General features: G+C 56.8%; 1 protein-coding gene across 1 annotated transcript; it reads left to right on the plus strand.

Annotated features, from left to right (window-relative positions):
• The first annotated feature begins 5,725 nt into the window (after nt 1-5,725).
• Nucleotides 5,726-17,223, plus strand: FDXR (ferredoxin reductase). Its single transcript, NM_174691.2, has 12 exons — nt 5,726-5,854; nt 6,636-6,733; nt 11,156-11,251; nt 11,450-11,572; nt 11,713-11,826; nt 12,135-12,236; nt 14,574-14,681; nt 14,908-14,992; nt 15,124-15,323; nt 15,407-15,578; nt 16,410-16,580; nt 16,714-17,223. Exons 1-12 carry the CDS (start codon nt 5,776-5,778, stop codon nt 16,842-16,844), a joined length of 1,479 nt encoding a protein of 492 aa, NP_777116.2. The 5' UTR covers nt 5,726-5,775; the 3' UTR covers nt 16,845-17,223.
• Nucleotides 17,224-19,184: the final 1,961 nt, after the last annotated feature.

Genomic DNA, 19,184 nt, shown 5'->3' on the forward strand with positions numbered 1-19,184 from the left:
AGCTTTGAGCAGGACCTTGGCTAGCTCTCGAAGTCGGCTTTGTTTGTGATGTTCCCAAGGGGTGGAAGAATTCTCAACTGGGAGAGGGAGAAAATGACGGGGAGGGTAGCTGAGGCTGGAGAGGGGTTATGGGAACAGGTGCTGGAGGTCAGATGGTCTTGGAGAGGAGAGGAAGGAGTGGGAGAAGGATGGGGGTTCAGACACAAGAGCTGGGAGTCAAGGGCCACACTTAGCTGTGAAAGGAATGTCTGCAGCCTGGGAGTGAGGCGGAGATGTAAGGGAGTGACCGATGCCAGCCGGAGGAAGAGGCTGGCTACTGGGGATGCCACTGAGATCCAGCCCAAAGCTGGCGGCCTGGAGAGAGAGCTGGGAGCAGCACTGCCTGGAGGATGGATGAGAAAGTGGGAGGCAGGGCCAGGCTGGAGGCTGAGGGAGGGTCAGAGAAGGAGGCCGGGCCTCTGACACGAGGCCAGAGCAGTTAGTTTAGAACAGGGTTTCTTATTTCGGCGCTGTGATGTTTTGGCCAGATAGTTCTTTGTCGTTGGGGGGCCTGTGCTGTGCATTGTAGGATGTTCAGTCGCATCTCTAGCTTCTATCCACTAGGTTGCCAAGTTGTGACAATCAAAAACGTCTCCAGACATTGCCAAATGTCTCCTGGTTGGGGGGTGGGTGGCAAAATCCCCTCTCTGGTTGAGGACACGCAAGTCTATCCTGAGTGCACGATCACCTTATTTTTCAGTGAAGTCTTTGGACGAGGTGAAGGGCATGCTGACCCTGATAAACAGGAGGCCGAATGCCAGCACTTCGGGTGCGGGGAGGGGAGAGGGGCAGGCGAAGGTGTTTTCTGAGCCTGGTCCCGTGAGAGCACCTGTCTCTGGTGTGGCCTTAGGCAGCTCTGCTGAGTAGCTCCCACTTGCCTGGCCAGGCCCATTCCCCTCTCCTCCACCCTGCCCTTCTCTCTGGAAGCCCACAGCTCCTGGCCGGTGCCCTCTCCTTCTGCTGCAGCTCTAGCTACTTCTGGAACAGCTCCTTCTTTTTGCTCCTTCAGGGCCTAGGGTGAAAGTGGCTTCCAGCTGTTGATCGTCTCCCTCCCCTGCCCAGGGAGGGGGGCGCTTCACCACATCCTTTATCCTGCCACACCTCTGCACAAAGTTCCTTCATTAAACTCTCTTCAATCAGCCCCTCTGAGCATGCCATCTGGTTCCTGCTGGGAGGCTGACTGATAGAGCAGTTTTAGATCCAAGCAGCCCTCTTGGAAGGAGGCAGGCTTGGCAGCCTCTCCCACCTACTGCTCTGCTATATGTTATTGATGCTCTTTTGAAATGCATTAGCAACTCAGAAATGGCCTTAAGGTCTGGGAATGTGATTAATCAAACAGCTAATTCTCCACATGAAAAATGCAACATCAGAAAAGGCCCCCTTGCACACTCCTGGCTAATGATTAAAACCATCCTAATACAACCAGTGACTCACTATTACTGATCTGGGCCTGAGTGGGGAACAGGCTGAAGTTGGAGGCCCTGGTACCAGACCTGGCTACACAGCAGGCCTCCAAGAACACTCTATCACTTTGAGGCTTGATTTTCTGTTACTCCGGGATTGTGACTGGGATTGAATGGGCCTTGAGAAATGAGGGGAGATGACAGGAGTGAATGAAGCCCTTTGAGGGCTCTGCAGAGACCTAAGGTCTAATTTACAAAGACACACTGGAGGGGATAATATTTATGATGACGTTAGCTAACATCAATTCAGAACTTATGGCACATTTTTAACCTGTGCTATCTTAACTTAAAAATTATTTATTAGACTTTGCCGGGTCTTAGTTGCAGCATATGGGATCTAGTTCCCTGACCAGGGATCAAACCCTGGCCCCTGCATTGGGAGCTTGGAGTCTTAGCCACTGGACCACCAGAGAAGTCCCTATGTTATCTAAGTTTAATCTTTACAAGAAATTGGTACTATTTCCCCCTCATATTGTGAAGATAAGCCTTAGATTAAACTTATCAATGTCATATAGCTTGTATGTGGAGGAAGAAAGATTCAAACCTGGTGTGTCCAACTCCAGAATTCCTGTTCTAAACCACCAGAGATACTACCTGTGGGTAAGGAGCACTCTAGGGCTGACTAGGGTGTCTATCCTGAATCTCCTCTTCCTCCCACGTGAGAGGATAATAAATGGAATGTTAAGACAGACTCTTCATGTACATCCATTACGTGCCTGGCAGTGTGCAGACTCTGGGGATAAAAGTGTGATCGGGCCTCAGTCTCCTGGAGCTTATTGTCGAGTGCAGGAATCGAGAAACCTTTTCGGTCAAATGTTAGATGGTAAATATTTGGGGCTTTGTGGATGATATGGTTTCTGTCACAACTACTCAACTGTGCCATCAAAGTGTAAAAACGGCCAGAGACAGTATGTAAAGAAATGAACATCACTGTGTTCTATGTTTTTTGCCATGCTGTGAGACTTGTGGGATCTTGAGAGAGTCATTTCCTAGGCAGGTTGACAGGAAATCTAGGGGTCCCCAAGGAGAGAGGGGTCTGGAATTCTCAAGGAGGAAGAAAGGACAAACTTTTCACAGTCTTTGTAGACCAGGACCTGGGGACTGGAGTCGATGAAAATGAGAGGGTAACAGGCAGGAAGGCCAGGGGTCTCCAAATGGAGGAAATAGCCTGCAAGTGTCAGACATTTTTCTCTCTCTTAAGCGGCAGGAGGACACAAACTAGCAATATTTTTTCCTTCTCTATACAAATTTAAAGGGAGGTTTCTCTTAAAATACTGTGTTGCCATAATGACACCTGGTTTATTCTTGAGCCTAGAGATAACCAATGCCTTTTTCTTATGGAAATGTTGGTCTTAAGCTATGCTAATGTGCTATGCCTTTACCCCAAACTCTGTCTCCAAGTCGGTTCCGCTGCCTCTTGGCCCAGAACCTACTTGACAAACCAGTATGTTATACTCAGATACCGCCTCTTGGCCCAGAATCTACTTGACAAACCAGTATGTTATACTCAGATATGGTTCCCCTAATCTATGTAAATGAAACCATTTGTATGGTGGTCTGCCCTTCTTCAAGATTCAAGTTAATCATTTTATGGCCCAGGATAAACCATTTGGTGCCAAGATTATCCCAAAATGCATCTTATGGGTGAGGGGCCTGGTGCCATTCTGAATTTTAAGACATTCCTTTCTTTCATTAACAGACTGCTAGTGACTATATAACATCCAGCTGAAGACTAGCAGGGGGGTACTCTTTCTGCCCCCTTCTGATGCCTATGTCAGAAGCTTTCTCTATCTCCTTTATACTTTAATAAAACTTTATTACACAAAAGCTCTGAGCTATCAAGCCTCGTCTCTGGCCCCGGATTGAATTCTTCTCCTCAGGGGGCCAAGAATCCTGGTGTATTCGCGTGATTCAACAACAACCTTTCAATCTTAGCTCCCCGACCAGGTATCAAACATGGGTCCTGGCAGTCTTAGCACTGAGTCCTAATCACTGGACTGCCAGGAAAGTCCCTAAATTCTTTTTTTTAAATTTTATGTAATTTTCACATGTCACAGAATATTATTCTATAGTTTTAGAAAAACCGTTTAAGAATGTAAGTCATGAACTTGTAGGTTATACAAAGACAGGTGGTGAGAGGAATCTGTGCTACAAACCATAGCTTGCCTACTCCTGATCTGATGGGAGGAGTACAAAACACTATGGCTTATTAGAAATCAGAGCAGCATTTACTTCTCAGTGAAGGGAAGTAAGTGGAGGGGAAGGGAAGTAAGTAAAGGGAAGGGAAGTGTCTGGAAGGGGCAAAAGGAGCTCCTGCAAGTGCTGACCAAGTTCTACTACGTGATCTAAGTCACGGTTACATGGTTACGACTTGTGATGATTCATCAACCAGTACACTTATGGTCTGTGCAGTTTTCTGTTCATCATACTTTGTAAAGAACAAAAAAAAAGTCTGCCATTCCAGTTCTACAAGGATCAAGCTATTAGCTACTGCAGTCACTCAGCAACAATGTTCCCTAAGGGGAATTCGCGATGGGGAAAAACAGCAATGTTCTGTGCTCTGTATGTTGCTGTTTTAGTCCCTAAATCATGTCTGACTCTGTTGGGACCCCGTGGACTGTAGCCCTCCAGGCTCCTCTGTCTATGGGATCACCCTGGCAAGAATACTGAAATGGGTTGCCTTTTCCTGCTCCAGGGGATCTTCCTAACCCAGGGTTCGAACTCATGTCTCCTGCACTGGCAGGTGGATTCTGTACCACTGATCCACCTGGGAAGCCCTGTGCTTTGGATATACTGGCCCCCAGATAGTTGTTATATAACTAACGAAAAATTCCAGTGCCCCCAGATTCTTGCATCTTCCCATACATGGAAAAGCACTAAAATCATTAACTCAAGATGTCTGTTCTTTGTGGTTAACAGTAATCTTCTTATGCTTGATTACATGTTATTTCCAGTGGGGAAAAAAAAAGTTTATAAATATCCTGGCTCCTCCCTTACCTCTTTGAAGCACTGTCTCAGAGTAATCTGAGAGGCTGTCTTCCTGGGCAACAGTCCTCAGTAAGGTGCCAGAATAAAACCGAACTCACAACGTGCACATTGTGCATTATTCTTTCAGCTGACAACGTCAAATAAAAAGATAACTTAAGAATGATAAAGCAGTTTAATAAGTAATGAGGAGCTGGAGTGTTGAGGGGATAAAAACGGGCGCTAACCCTGCTTGGGAGACGACGGGTCAGGGAAGGCTTCTTCAAGGATGTGCCTGACAGGGCACTTGGGGCGGGGGGTGGGGGAGGCGGCATCACAAGTATTGGGTCAGATGTCACTAGGGCTGTATTTAAAAATACATCTTGTTCATTATGAATTTTTGCCTTAATCTTCATCTTTTAAAACATTGCATTACAATATTATTACCTCGATTTCTGAGGGTTTTGGCGCCCTCTTAAATTTTGCACTCGGGGCCAGTGCAAAATTCGCCTCCGTCTATTCCAGCTTGTTGGACGAGGGTGGCAGACCTGGCTCTGTCCTTAGTACGGAGGGCAAGACTCCTGCTGGTCCCTCAGCTTTGTAAAGGGAAGGACCGTTACGCAACAAGGTCACTGAGGTTTAAAAATCTTCCTGGCACGACCCGGACTCAACTCGGCGGGGTCGGACCCTGTACAACGCGCCGGAGAAAGTGCCACAGGAAGACCCTTTTCCCAGACTTCCGGACTTCGTCTTTATTACCCAATGGGAGGGGAGGTGCGCTTGAACCCGGCTTGTGATTGGCTGGGACCGAAACGAACCGGGATAGGCTCTCAAAGGGGAACGGCGCCTTGCGTCATCAGCGAGCGACGCTCTAGAGGGAGCAGGTAAGTAAACTAAGCTCCTTTCTAATTGGCTCGCTCTTTCAGGACGGTTGAAACAGCAATGGGGATTTGCTCTCCTCTAAGTCTAGGCTCCAGATAATTGGAGAAAGGGTGAAGACGGGGGAGAAGTTTATTGCGTCACTTACTGCCCGGAAGTCCTGGGGGCCGAGCCTTCAGAGGAAGGGGGTGGGTCGAGGGTGCGGGCCTCTCCCTGTGGGGCGGTGGGGATAGAGCCACCACGCTGTTCGGTCCTGAAGCGTGGGAGGCGGGCTTGGGGGCGGGGTCGAACCTGTGGGCGGGGCGCCAGAGGGCGGGCGGGGCGGGGCGGGGGCGGGGCCAGGGAAAGGCCGGGGGCGGGCCCGGGCCCGGCGCGGGAGTGCGGGGCAGCCGGCAGAGTCTGGTCCCTGGGCTGGTTCCTCTTCCCAAGCATGGCTCCGCGCTGTTGGCGCTGGTGGCCCTGGTCGTCTTGGACTCGGACTCGGCTGCCTCCTTCCAGGAGCATCCAGAGTAGGAGCAGAGCGCCTCTAGGGCTGGGTGGGAGTTCGGGGAGGCCTGCGAACGATCCCGTGAGAAGTGGGAGCCAAGCCGGGGCAGGGCTGGAAAGGGGAGAGGGAGGGGACCAGGGCCGAGACTAGAGGGGTGCACTCATGTAGACGGAATGGGGGCGGTGTCCAGGGGCAGATGACGGCCTGTGCGGCAAGGTGTGAGGCTGCTGGGGTGAGACAGGGGTCAACAAAGTGCGAAGGGGAGACCATGATGTCCACAGGCATGAGAAGGAGTGAATGAGGGGGATAAGGAGGTCTGTGGGGCAGGAGGAAAGTCTGAAACAGGGGTCTATATGGGTGATAGAGGGCTCTGTGGAAGGAGAGGAGTTAGAGGAGGTAAAACGGGGGATTGTGGGGAGATCCACAGGGACGAGATTGGGTGATGCCGGGTCTCTTGGAAGGTGTGGTATTCTAGCTGAGTGGGTTGGGAAAACCCAGTAAGAAAAATTAAGCAGTGCTGAGCAGTCCTGAGCACCACTTCATGGGTGATGGGGAGTGTTGAGTAGGCCCTCTAAAGCGGGCTCTGGATGTGGCTGAGATGGGGGCTCTGGATGGACACACAACCTTTGGGGATTCAGATGGAATAAGGGACCCTGGCAAATGTCGAAGCTTCGGAGAAAAAGAGGAGGATGCATATGAGGGTGAAGCCTAGGAAACTCCATCTTCTCTTCGACATTTAAGTTGGGATTTGGCACAGGCGAGGGAGTCTTGTTCTGACCTTCCGCCCCCATCCCGCACCCTAGACTTCGGCCAGCACTTCTCCACACAGGAGCAGACCCCCCAGATCTGTGTGGTGGGCAGTGGCCCAGCTGGCTTTTACACGGCCCAGCACCTGCTAAAGGTAAGCCACTTCCCCCTGGTTCCTTTTCCCAAGATTCACCTGCTGCTTCAGTCCTAAGTGCAAGCCCCACTCCTTTGGGTTTTAAAAGCACTCCTGGATTCCTGATGGGGAAGAGGCTCCCAGCCCATCTGGACAGGACGCTTGTACATGCTTTGTCACCTGGGGCTCCCCAGTCTAGGTCCTCAGCTCGGAGAGAAGTGTGTTTACCTCCTGGGTGGTGGTTCGTGGCAGACAGTTGGCTATGCTTTCCTGGCCAGATACTCCAGGGTTAGGGTTAGGGTTAGGTTACTCCAGACATGGAGGATAACTTTGTCCTGCCCCTCATCTTCCCTTCTTTCTCCTCTCTCTCCTCTCTGTTCCCAATATCCTGCATCTTGAGGCCACCCGCTCTTCTCAAGGCCCTCTGTAACGTTAGGCACCTCACTGCACTCTCCTTGCCAATAGTTCCAGCCCTCCCCATGCCATGCTGTTTTTTCAGCCTGCTCTCCACTCCCCATCCTACCCCTTCTCAAGGCCCTCTGTAACGTTAGGCGCCTCACTGCACTCTCCTTGCCAATAGTTCCAGCCCTCCCCATGCCATGCTGTTTTTTCAGCCTGCTCTCCACTCCCCATCCTACCCCTTCCCCCCACCCCATGGCCAGAGTCTCAAGGTTTATAGTAGTAGCCTTGGCGGGCAGGGCCCCAAGGTTGCTGGTTACCCTTGAAACATCAGCAGGCCTTGGTGGGGCGGGAGTCGGGGATGGGAGAGGGGTGTGGGCGAGTTCAGCTGACTGAGACATAGGGCAATGACCTTGCTGTGGAGAGAAAAGAGAAAGGATGAATATATTAATTATACACTCTACTTAAAAAGTAGGGTGATCAACCTTCCCAGTTTGTCTAGGGTGTGAGGCTTTCAGTCTTAAAGCTGGGAGGGTCTTGGGGAGGCCAGGATGAGTTGGTCCCCCTGCCAGAAAGTGACCTAAGCTCACCTTCTAAGCAGCACAGGTAAAAGAGCTAATTACAGTGAAGTGACCAGTAAGAGCCTGGTAAGTGGGGTCAGCAGGAAAGTGCTTCCTGGAGAAGGTGTGTTTGAGTTGCACTGAAGGAGGCTCCCAGGCTCTGTAGAGGGGCTCCCACATGTGGGGCTTCATTACAGGCCAGTTTCCATGGGTTACGACAGACCTAGGCACTGGGAGGGAGACCAGGGATCTTCCACAGCTTGTGTAAGGGGAGCTGTGTGAGCAGAGCCTGAAATCTGGGGAGAAGGGCCTTCCAGGCAGGGTTCTCAGTGCCCCTAGTGTGAACAGAGGCTCTGCCCTGTGCCTACTTTCCCCGTGGGAGGTACTGGGGCTGGGCACCGGGGCCAGTTACAAGCTGGTCCCTGCCCACTGGGAGCTTCAGACTACCAGCTATGGTCCTGCGACAGGAACACGAGGCACGTTTGGGACAGTGAAACTTAGCTGAGTCAGGCACTGTCTACACAGCATGTCCTCACAGCATCAAGACAACTTGTGAAGCAGGTGGCATGACTCTTGCTTCAGAGGTGAGAATGCTGAGGCTGAGTGAGGCTGCCCAAGGCCCCACTGCTGAGCAGGGAAGGCCTGGTGGACTGAGCGTGTACTGTCGGATGGCAGAGCCTGCCCTTAAGGTCCATGCTGGGCCATTCAGTTATCAAGCACTGGACGCTGACATGATCCAGGACGGCTTGGCCCTGGGAACATGGGCATGAGCAGGACAGACGTGGTCGCCACGGTCAAGGACCTGACAGTCTACTTGAGGGGCTGTGGAGTAGAGAAGAGGGTTTACGTGATAGTCTAGGATTCTGATGGGCGAGGGGGCTCTGTGTACAGGTGGGACACCTAACCCAGCTGGAGGGGGTGATGTCCTTGATCTATTTCTAAAGGACAGAAGGAGGGGTGGGGGAGGAGGCCAGAGAGCCCCAGGCTCAGAGAACTAGCTGACAAACACCCAGAGGAAAGAGAATGCTGGTTTGGGGATGGGCGAGTTGGGGAGGTGGAAGGTGAGAGCAGAGGCTGGAGGAGGTGCGTGGGCCCAGGCGCCGGGGACCTGGGAGCCCCTGAGCAGGCTGGACTCCGGCAGTTTCTCTTGGTGCTGTCCATCCCCCTCTCTCCATCAGAGTCCCCTGGGGGACTGGTGAAAAGGCACATTTCTGGGCCTCCTTTCCACCTAATCAAGCCGTGACTGGGACCCAGGAATCAACATTTGAAAACAGCATGCCTCCCTTTGTCCTGGGCGTGCAGTTGCCACAGGTGGTTGGCTTCACCAAAGGGTTTTGGGGGAGGGGGTTGAAAGCACCCTGATTTCGTTCTGGAGCTCTCTCTGCCTGCAGGGTGGGAGGCAGGGCTGGTGACCAGGAGAGCAGTGGGAGCCAGCCGCAGTGGGGAGGATGGGGGTCCAATTGGACATGGTCGAGGGGAGTCAGAGAGAAACCTCAGCTTCTGGCTCAGGGTGGAAGGAAGCCCAGGAGCAGAGGGGGAGAGGTTTGGGGGAAGGGGACTGGCTTCCATCCGGATCGGTGTTTGGTGTCTCGGGTGAGCTGTTCAGGGGTCTCAGGCTTGGTAGGAGGGCTGGGCAGAAGAGAGGAGAATGTCATCAGTAAGTCCACAGGAATTTGAGGTCATAGGAGGGAGTGATGACACCTCCCCAGGGAGTGTCCTGGGCAAGGGGAGGGGGTCTCAGATTGGAAGAACCTCCGAGAATATTCTTGTTAGAGAAGGAATAGAGCAAAGAGGACCTGGGAAAGAACAGCCAGAGGGATTGAGGGACGGGGGAGAGCTAGGAGGCACCAGTGGTAAAGAACCTGCCTGCCAAACAGGAGACACAAGAGATGAGGGTTCGATCCCCGGGTCGGGAAGATCCCCTGGAGGAGGAAATGGCAACCCACTCCAGTATTCTTGCCTAGAGAATCCCATGGACGAAGGAGCCTGGTGGGCTACAGGTGGGGTCCCAAAGAATCACGACTGAATCGACTTAGCACTCATGTGAGAGCTAGGAAGGAGTGGCTTCCTGGAAGAGGAGTCCGGTCCTGTGGGAGAACCAGTGAACAGGTCCAGCGGGTTTGGTCTTATGGAGGTGGCCTTGGAAAGGGCCCTGTGACCTGGAGGGAAGGCTCCAAGCTGGAAAGAAGGAAAGATAAGATGGGAAGGCAGATAGTGTATACTGTTGACCTCCAGCCTAAGCAGTTTGAACCTTGTCCTGAGGCCGGGCAGCCAGGGAAGGTTCGTGAGCCCGGCGGTGAGACTCAGCCACCACAACTGCAGTGACGGTAACAGCTTTTGATTGAACACTCGCAGTGGATCTCGCCCGGGGCTGAGGGTGCAGGCCTTGCTCATTGCATCTGGAGCATCACGCCAAAAGGAATGTTCCGTGGTCCAGAGAAGTTAAGAATCATTCTAGCAGCACAGAGTCAGATAGTGGTGGCACTGGGTCAGCTCCCGCGGCTGTTGACTCCAAAACTTCAGCTCTTCAAGGGCAGAGTGGGGTCGGTGGGGCGGAGGGAGGTGGTTCTAGTACCGCCTGTGGATGGCACGGATGGGGAGAGTCAGCAGGCACGGTGGGCAGTCGGGGGGCCTGGACCTGGACACAGGCAGTGGGCTTCCCAGGTGGCGCTAGTGGTCAAGAACCTGCCTGTCACGGCAGGAGACAAGAGACATGGGTTTGATCCCTGGGTCGGGAAGATCCCCTGGAGGAGGAAATGGCAACCCACTCCAGTATTCTTGCCTGGAGAATTCCATGGACAGAAAAGCCTGGTGGGCCACAGTCCATGGGGTCGCAAAGAGTTGGACACAACTGAGCGACTGAGCACACACACAGGTGTAAGTTTCCAAGTGTGGGTCTCAGGTCATCCACAGGCTGGGCATTTCTAGAAGTGTCAAAGGGTTCTAGGACAGGGTTGTGTGTCATGCCTGACCAAATAGATGGAGAAGCTTTCCTGATACAGCTCCAGTGGAGGGAAAACTGCTGCCTTCTTCGGCTGGCCAACAGTCTCGCCGTCTCAATGGGCTGGTGGTCCTTGAAATCAGGCCTTGGCTGCCCTGGCTCTGGACTGCCCATCCCTCTAGTCTGGCTCTCTAGGCAGGTGAGGACAGATGGGCCTTTCTGTCTCCTGTGTCCTCAGCCCACTGAGCGGGCCTGTCCTGCTTTGCCCCGGGAAGGGCAGACTTAGCCTCTGCTTCAACCCCACCAGGGCTTCCCAGGAGGCCTGCCCATGCAGGAAATGTAGGCGATGTGGGTTCCATCCTTGGGTCAGGAAGATCCCCTGGAGGAGGAAACGGCAACCCACTCCAGTATTCTTGCCTGAAGAATCCCATGGACAGAGGAGCCTGGCAGGCTACGGTCCACGGGTTGCAAAGAGTCAGCCACGGCTAAAGCGACTTAGCATGCAAGACACTTGGCCCCACCAGCTGCTGCCCTCTCCCCCAGCACCACTCCCGGGCCCACGTGGATATCTACGAGAAACAGCTGGTGCCCTTCGGCCTGGTGCGCTTTGGCGTGGCGCCTGACCACCCCGAGGTCAAGGTGGGTGTCTCTGGGTTCAGACTGGGGGTTAAGAGACTTTGGTCAAGATACTGGAGGGGGAGGGAGGCTCCTGGACCTCATGGGATGACCCCAGGCTCTCTGGAGGGGGCGACACCCTGGACACTGTGGGGTGAGGGTGGCATTGCCATGGGCCCTGGCTCTGCCCCACCCTCTAACCCCCCACCCTGGGCCTGGCAGAATGTTATCAACACCTTTACCCAGACGGCCCGCTCTGACCGCTGTGCCTTCTATGGCAACGTGGAGGTGGGCAGGGATGTGACTGTGCAGGAGCTGCGGGACGCCTACCACGCCGTGGTGCTGGTGAGTGCAGGCGCGTGGGCGGGGGAGGTGGCGGCTGGGGGGACGCTATGGAGAAGGAGCTGCAAGGAGGCCAGTGGGAGCCTGGGCACTGGGCTGCCTGGCCCCTTAGCTGCCGCTGAGGCCTCTGGTTCTGTCCTCAGAGCTATGGGGCAGAGGACCATCAGGCCCTGGATATCCCTGGTGAGGAGTTGCCCGGCGTGTTCTCGGCCCGGGCCTTTGTGGGCTGGTACAATGGGCTTCCTGAGAACCGGGAGGTGAGTTTGGGGAGCCTTCTCCCGGCCTCTTCCTCCCCACTCCTCCGCTAGCTCTTGGCTCCCACAGCTGGGGGAAGGGGCAGCCACAGACCTGGGAGGCGGCTGGTGAGATGAGATATGAAGCATCAGGCTGGCCGAGGTGGGGAGGCTTCTGGGAAGAGGGGGTGATGGGTGGTGGGGGCGGGACCTGGGTTGAAACTCTGAGCGCAGAGGAGCCTGAGGCTATGCCTGGGGATGGGGCATGAGGCTGAGGTCAGCCTGACTGAGGCCCAGGCTGGGTGAGCCTCATCCCGACCTCTGTCCCCTAGCTGGCCCCGGACCTGAGCTGTGACACAGCCGTGATTCTGGGGCAGGGGAATGTGGCTCTGGACGTGGCCCGGATCCTGCTGACCCCCCCCGACCACCTGGAGGTGAGTGGGTAGATCATGGGCTGGAAGGGTGGGAGTTGGGGGTTACACCAAGGAGAGGAGGCCCCTGTCTACAGGGTTTGGGCCTCGTCCCTCCAGCCTGAACTCAGTGCCTGCTTCCCCACGTGCCGGGGCAGGGGCCTTCTAAAAGGCAGCTCTGTTGCTGCTGCTGCTGCTAAGTCGCTTCAGTCGTGTTCAACTCTGTGCAACCTGAGACGGCAGCCCACCAGGCTCCCCTGTCCCTGGGATTCTCCAGGCAAGAACACTGGAGTGGGTTGCCATTTCCTTCTCCAATGCAGGAAAGTGAAAAGTGAAAGTGAAGTCGCTCAGTTGTGTCCGACTTTTAGCTACCCCATGGACTGCAGCCCACCAGGCTCCTCCGTCCATGGGATTTTCCAGGCAAGAGTACTGGAGTGGGGTGCCATTGCCTTCTCCGAAAAGGCAGCTTTACCTCACGCCATTTCCTCATCACTTTCTGCACTACGTAGGCTTTTTAAAAGGAAAAGTTCTCAGTGTGCACACACCCCTCCCCCGCTCAGAACCCTCTCTTCATGCCTCCTATATGTGCACGTGTGTGCTACATCGCTAAATCGTGTCCGACTCTTTGCGACCCAACGACTGTAGCCCACTAGGCAGCTCTGTCCATGGGATTCTCCAGGCGAGAATAACTGGAGTGGGTTGCCATGCCCTCCTCCAGGGGAAGTGAAAGTCGCTCAGTCATGTCTGACTCATTGCGGCTGTATAGTCCATGGAATTCTCCAGGCCAGAACATGGAGTGGGTAGCCTTTCCCTTCTCCAGGGGATCTTCCAGACCCAGGGATCAAACCCAGGCCTCGCGCACTGCAGGTGGATTCACCTTTAATTAATTTTTTAAAATAATTTCAGTTAGTTTATTTTTGGCTGTGCTGGGTCTTCGTTGCTGGGCAGGCATTTCTCCAGCTGCATTGAGCAGGGCCTACTCTCTGGTCGTGGTGCGAGGGTCTCATCGCGGTGGCTTCTCTCGTCTCAGAGCACAGGCTGGAGGGTGCGAGGGCTTCGCTAGTTGCAGCTCCCGGGCTCTAGAGCACAGGCTCAGTAGTAGTGGCGCTCAGGCTTAGTTGCTCCAGGGCACGTGGGATCTTCCCGGATCAGGAATTGAACCCACGTCTCCTGCAGCAGCAGGCAGATTCTTTATTACTGACCACCAGGGAAACTCACCTGTATTCATCTTTTAGCTCTCGGTTCAGTTGTCCCTTCCTCCAGGAAGCCTTCTAGGACCGTCCTGAATGGGTCTGCCTCCCCTCCTTCCATGGGCTCGGCTACTGTTTGTTTCAGAGCATGTTGTCACCACCACAGTGTTACACTTATTAGTGAATATTCGATAAGCCTCTCTCCCCCAGATCAGAAGCTCTGTGTGGCCGGCACCGTGTCTCTTTTGTTCTCCATTGACCCTGCCTGCTATGCCCCTTGCACACTTGGTAAACACTTGTTGAATGAAGATCGTCAGCCTGGTTTGCTACTCAGTTCAGTTCAGTCACTCAGTCGTGACCGACTCTTTGCAACCCCGTGGACTGCAGTACGCCAGGCTTCCCTGTCCATCACCAGCTCCCGGAGCTCGCTCAAACTCATGTCCATCTAGTTGATGATGCCATCCAACCATCTCATCCTCTCATCCTCTGTCGTCCCCTTCTCCTCCTGCCTTCAATCTTTCCCAGCATCAGGGTCTTTTCCAAGGAGTCAGTTCTTTGCATCAGGTGGCCAAAGTATTGGAGTTTCAGCTTCAGCATCAGTCCTTCCAAAGAATATTTAGGACTGATCTCCTTCAGAATGGACTGGGGATCTCCTTGCAATCCAAGGGACTCTGAAGAGTCTTCTCCAAAACCACAGTTCAAAAGCATCAATTCTTCCACGCTCAGCTTTCTTTATAGTCCAACTCTCACATCCATATATTACTACTGGAAAAACCATAGCTTTGACTAGACGGACCTTTGTTGGCAAAGTAATGTCTCTGCTTTTTAATATGCTGTCTAGGTTTATCATAGCTTTTCTTCCAAGGAGCAACATCTTTTAATTTCACGACTGCAGTCACCATCTGCAGTGATTTGGGAGCCCAAGAAAATAAAGTCTGTCACTGTTTCCATTGTTTCCCCATCTGTTTACCATGAAGGGATGGGACGGGTTTGCTGCTAGTTGGAACCATTTGCAGAATTGGCGGCAGTGCTCTGTCTGGCCACCAGAGGGGACAGTGTTGCCATTTCAGGCTGCCAACCTTCTCACCGCCCAGGGCCTGGACACCAGCAAATGGAGAGTCCCCTTCTATTGTCGTTTTCCAGTGACTTTAAGGTCCTCCTTTTGTGCCAGAAAACGGACATCACTGAGGCCGCCCTGGGAGCCCTGAGACAGAGTCGGGTGAAGACGGTGTGGATCGTGGGCCGACGTGGACCCCTACAAGTGGCCTTCACCATAAAGGTGCTGGGGTCTGAGGGCCAGGGGCCAGGGTCCCTTGGGAGGCGTGGCATGGCAGAGCTGCCCAGGGTGGACGAGGGGGAGCCAGGCAGGGCCCCCAGGGGCCCAGTGCCTTCCGTGGTGGTGGGTGGTGGTGGTGTCTCCCCTGGGCTGGGTTCTGGGGTGGGCTCAGGAGTGGACAGCACTCTGGACCTGACCCTCTCGCCCACTCCCCACTCCCACCCCCAAGGAGCTTCGGGAGATGATTCAGTTACCAGGAACTCGGCCCATGTTGGATCCTGCGGATTTCTTGGGTCTCCAGGACAGAATCAAGGGTGAGGGGCCCTGGCCTGGCTCCCCAGCTCACTAGGAGGGGATGGTCTAGGTCAGAGAGGGCTGGGGGGAGGGCATGTGGGGAGAGGGCTGGAACCCAGACACGCCCTGGAATGTCCTGCGTTGCTAACAGAGGCCGCTCGCCCGAGGAAGCGGCTGATGGAACTGCTGCTTCGAACAGCCACGGAGAAGCCAGGGGTGGAGGAGGCTGCCCGCCGGGCATCAGCCTCCCGTGCCTGGGGCCTCCGCTTCTTCCGAAGCCCGCAGCAGGTCCTGCCCTCGCCAGATGGGCGGCGGGCGGCAGGCATCCGCCTGGCAGTCACCAGACTGGAGGTGAGTCTCCTGTTCCCCAAAGACATCCCCGTTCTCAAGTCTCCCTACCCCCCAGCCTGGTGTTTCTCACACTCTACCCACAGGGCATTGGAGAGGCCACCCGGGCAGTGCCCACTGGGGATGTGGAGGACCTCCCCTGTGGGCTGGTGCTGAGCAGCATTGGGTATAAGAGCCGCCCCATCGACCCCAGTGTGCCCTTTGACCCCAAGCTCGGGGTTGTCCCCAATATGGAGGGCCGGGTTGTGGATGTGCCAGGTGAGAGGGCGTGGCGGGGGGACAGGGAGGCTCGTGTCTCTCAGGGCTGTTTCACATTCATTCCTTCATCAGGTGACATGTGCTAGGAAACTGTTCTGAGTCAGGCTCATGACTCAGCCCCACCCACCTCCTGGCCCTACGAGAAGTCCCCAGTGTAGCTGAGACGCCCACTCGTATGTCTGGTTATTAAATCGGTCAGGGTGCTGAGGCCTGCTCTGGGCTAGGCCAGGGCCGAGACTAGAGATTAAGCAGCAGCTTAATCCTCATCCTCTGCAAGTTAGCAGTCTGGTTAAGTACCCACATGTGCACTGCACTCAGTTGCTTAGTCCTGTCCCACCCTTTGTGACCCCATGGACTGTAGCCCACCAGGCTCCTCTGTCCACAGGGATTCTCTGGGCAAGAATGCTGGAGTGGGTTACCATACCCTCCTCCAGGGGATCGTCTCAACCCAGGGATCAAACCCAGGTCTCCCGCGTTGCAGGTGGATTCTTTAATGTCTGAGCCACCAGGGAAGCCCAAAAAACCACATACCTATCTAGTTATTAATTTAGTCAGTGTTTACTGAGAGCCTACTGAAGCAAGGTGACAGGACCCAGCTCCTCCGGGGAACGCCAAGATGCAGCGACACTAAGGTGTTAAGGTGGGGGGCGGTGCGTGCTGAGAACACCTGGGTGTGTTGGGGGAGACTGAGGGCAGTGGCAGCAGACGAGTGGGCCCCGCTGATGGGTGCTGGGGGCCATCCTCCTAGCATGTGTGTCCTGGGGCTCAGGCTTGCCAGGGTGTCCAGCCCACTCCCCATGCCTTCACCCTCTGTCACCCCCACACCCCCAGGCCTCTACTGCAGCGGCTGGGTGAAGCGGGGACCCACAGGTGTCATCACCACCACCATGACCGACAGCTTCCTCACCGGCCAGATTCTGCTACAGGACCTGAAGGCCGGGCACCTGCCGTCTGGCCCCAGGCCGGGCTCTGCATTCATCAAGGCCCTGCTGGACAGCCGAGGTCTGGGCCCCATGTGAGCTCCCAGGAGGTTGCGGGGGGGTGTCTGGGGGAGGTCCCTGGGCCCGAAGGGGGCTGCTCCCCACTGGGGCAGGGGAGCAGGTAGAGGCCCTGAGCCATCTTCCCTCTGCCGCAGGGGTCTGGCCCGTGTCTTTCTCGGACTGGGAGAAACTGGATGCTGAGGAGGTGTCCCGGGGCCAGGCCTCGGGGAAGCCCAGAGAGAAGCTGCTGGATCCTCAGGAGATGCTGCGGCTGCTGGGGCACTGAGCCTAGATCCCAGCCCCGCTGGGTGCAGAGAGAAGAGGAGGGTGAGCCCAGATCCCAGCCCAGCTCAGAGAAGAGAGGAGGCGCGCTGGACAGCGGAGAGGCGTCGGGGTCAGCCTGAGCGGGACTCTGCACCCCAGCTGCGTCGTCTGCCCGTCCTGGCATACAGCCCTGGCTGCCTCTTCTCCAGGGGCGTGGGAGCACTTTCTGGAGCTAGGTCACTGCTGCCAGTGTGGGTACCTTTCAGCAAGGAGATAACCTTAGTTAGGGATGGAGGCAGGTACAGGCTGACCTCCGTCCCTCCTGTCTCTCTCCTGCTGGACTGTGGAGGGTCCCCAGGTCAGGAATATGCTGGAAATAAAGCACCTGCCACCTAGAGTCACTGGTTCGTGTGCACGACTTCTTTCGAGGCCCAGGGTCACCTTCGGGCCGCAGCTCCCCTCCGGTCGCCAGGTGGCGCTGCAGAGCCAGCTCCCTGCCCCGGGGGGGGGGGGGGCGGGGGGTGGTTTTGGCAGCCCCGCTTCGCGCCCACCAGTCTTCCCAGCTCGGCCCTGCTGGTGCGGCCGGCCTGCCTTCTGCCCGCCCTGCAAGCACACTGTGACCCCAGCCTGTCCGCTCCGCTCGCCCTCCTGTCGGGTCCCCGTCCCTGGTTGTCTCCAGCATAACCAAGTGCAAGACAAAAAGTGGGAGCCAGGGCGCCGGGCGGCGCTTGCCCCACGCGTCCCTGTGGCCCCTCGGACTTGCCGGGGTCCCCCGCTCTCTCATTCCCAATGCCTCCCCGCCTTGTTGCTTTCCAGCCAGATAGGTCTTTGAAAAATAGCACCCCGGTGTCCCTAGCGTGTTCATCATCTTTTTACCAGCCCCCCAAGCTGCCGGCCTCACTTTACAGACCAGGGGGGAATCCTCGAAATTAACCAGCCCAAGGTCACACACCCACTGAGCCTGGGGCTCGAACCCAGGGCTGCGGGTAGCCTGTTTTCTCCGAGGCCGTAGGGTCTGGGGACATGGGGAGAAGGGACACGCCGGCGGGGTGGGCCGGCCGGGGCGGGGCGGAGGCGGCGGGCCCCGGTGGGGCGGGCCCGCGCGGGTGGCGGCGGCGGCGGCCAGCGCTCCGACACAGCCGGCTGGCGAGCCCCGGGAGCCGGAGGCGCGGCGCGCCGCCCAGCCCGGGACGGAACCCGGCGCCGAGCGGGCCACGGGAGGGGCGCGGGGCGCGGGGCGTGGGGGCGGGCCCGGTCCCAGCCCGGCAGGCCGCGCCACGGGCTCCGGCCCCGCAGGCGCCCCTGCCCAGGCGCCCGCCAAGCTAGGACAGAGCGCGCCGCGCGCGGAGCCGAGTCGCCGGGACTCGTACCGCGCGGGAGGCGGCCGGCGCGGGCTCTGGGCGCGGGCGCAGCGCCCCTTCCCCCCGGTGAGTGGCGGGCGGCGAGCGGGGGGCGCCAACTTCGCCGCCAACTTGGGGCTGGGCTCCGGCGCCTCACGGGCAAGGACGGCGGGGACAGACGCGGGGCACCGGGGAGAGTCTGGAGGACGCTCGGAGCCCGAGGGGGGTGGAGCTGGGGGTCCGGAACCTGGGGCGCCCGGCCTGGGGATTAAGACCCAGGCGGGCGGGGACGAGGTGTGGGAGAGAGGCCGGGGTGCCAGGCGCGCGCGGCGGACGCGAGGGAAGGACGCGGGCGAGGCGCCCAAGACGTTCGTCTCCCGGGTCGCCGAGCCCTCCGGGCCCCCCTTTTCGCCAGGCGCCGCGGCACCGCTGGGGAGGGGGCGGTGCGCGGACGCAGGAGTCGGGGCTAGGAGCCCCGCAACTGTTGCTGCGGGAAGCCGGGCGGGGCTTGGGGAGCTGGAGCCGTGGCTGAGCTGAGCCAGAGCGAAGGGGGCTGGAGAGGGCGCGGAGCAGAGAGGACGAAAGGGGCTGTCAGTGGCTCCAGGAGCCGGCCGCCTGCTCCCGGGAGGTCGGCCGAGGATCTGCCCTCGCAGTCCCGCCCCTTCACCGGCTGTGAGCACCGCACCCCACCCCCGCCCAGATTCCCCACTTCCAGCTCTTCCTTCTGTGCAACCTCCCTCCTCTGACCTCAAGGAAGCAGAGTGGGCTTTACGGGGTGGTGTGATCTCCCCAAACTCTGGCCCCGCGCCTGGCGGACCCAGCCAGGCTCGAGGCTGAGAGACGAAGGATGGGCGAAGAAGACCTGGGAGGGGCAAGAGCCCTCCACCCCCGCGCGCCCCGGTGCGCTGGGCCTTGGCAGCCGCACCAGCGCGTTGCTCTGGTTTCCCCGGGCTTCGACCAGGATCCCCGACGGCTGGGAAGGGGAGCCGCAAGCCTCCTGCTGCAGAAAGTGGTTCACGCCT

Source organism: Bos taurus, chromosome 19 (assembly GCF_002263795.3).
Source record: "Bos taurus isolate L1 Dominette 01449 registration number 42190680 breed Hereford chromosome 19, ARS-UCD2.0, whole genome shotgun sequence".
Lineage (NCBI taxonomy): Eukaryota > Metazoa > Chordata > Mammalia > Artiodactyla > Bovidae > Bos > Bos taurus.

Excerpts from the sequence above, each read along its gene's own strand:
- FDXR (NM_174691.2), top strand. The coding sequence starts at position 5,776 with ATGGCTCCGCGCTGTTGGCGCTGGTGGCCCTGGTCGTCTTGGACTCGG. Across the intron at positions 12,237-14,573 it reads CCCCCCCCGACCACCTGGAG|AAAACGGACATCACTGAGGC; the intron begins GTGAGTGGGTAG and ends CTTTTGTGCCAG. Across the intron at positions 16,581-16,713 it reads GGCCCTGCTGGACAGCCGAG|GGGTCTGGCCCGTGTCTTTC; the intron begins GTCTGGGCCCCA and ends CCTCTGCCGCAG.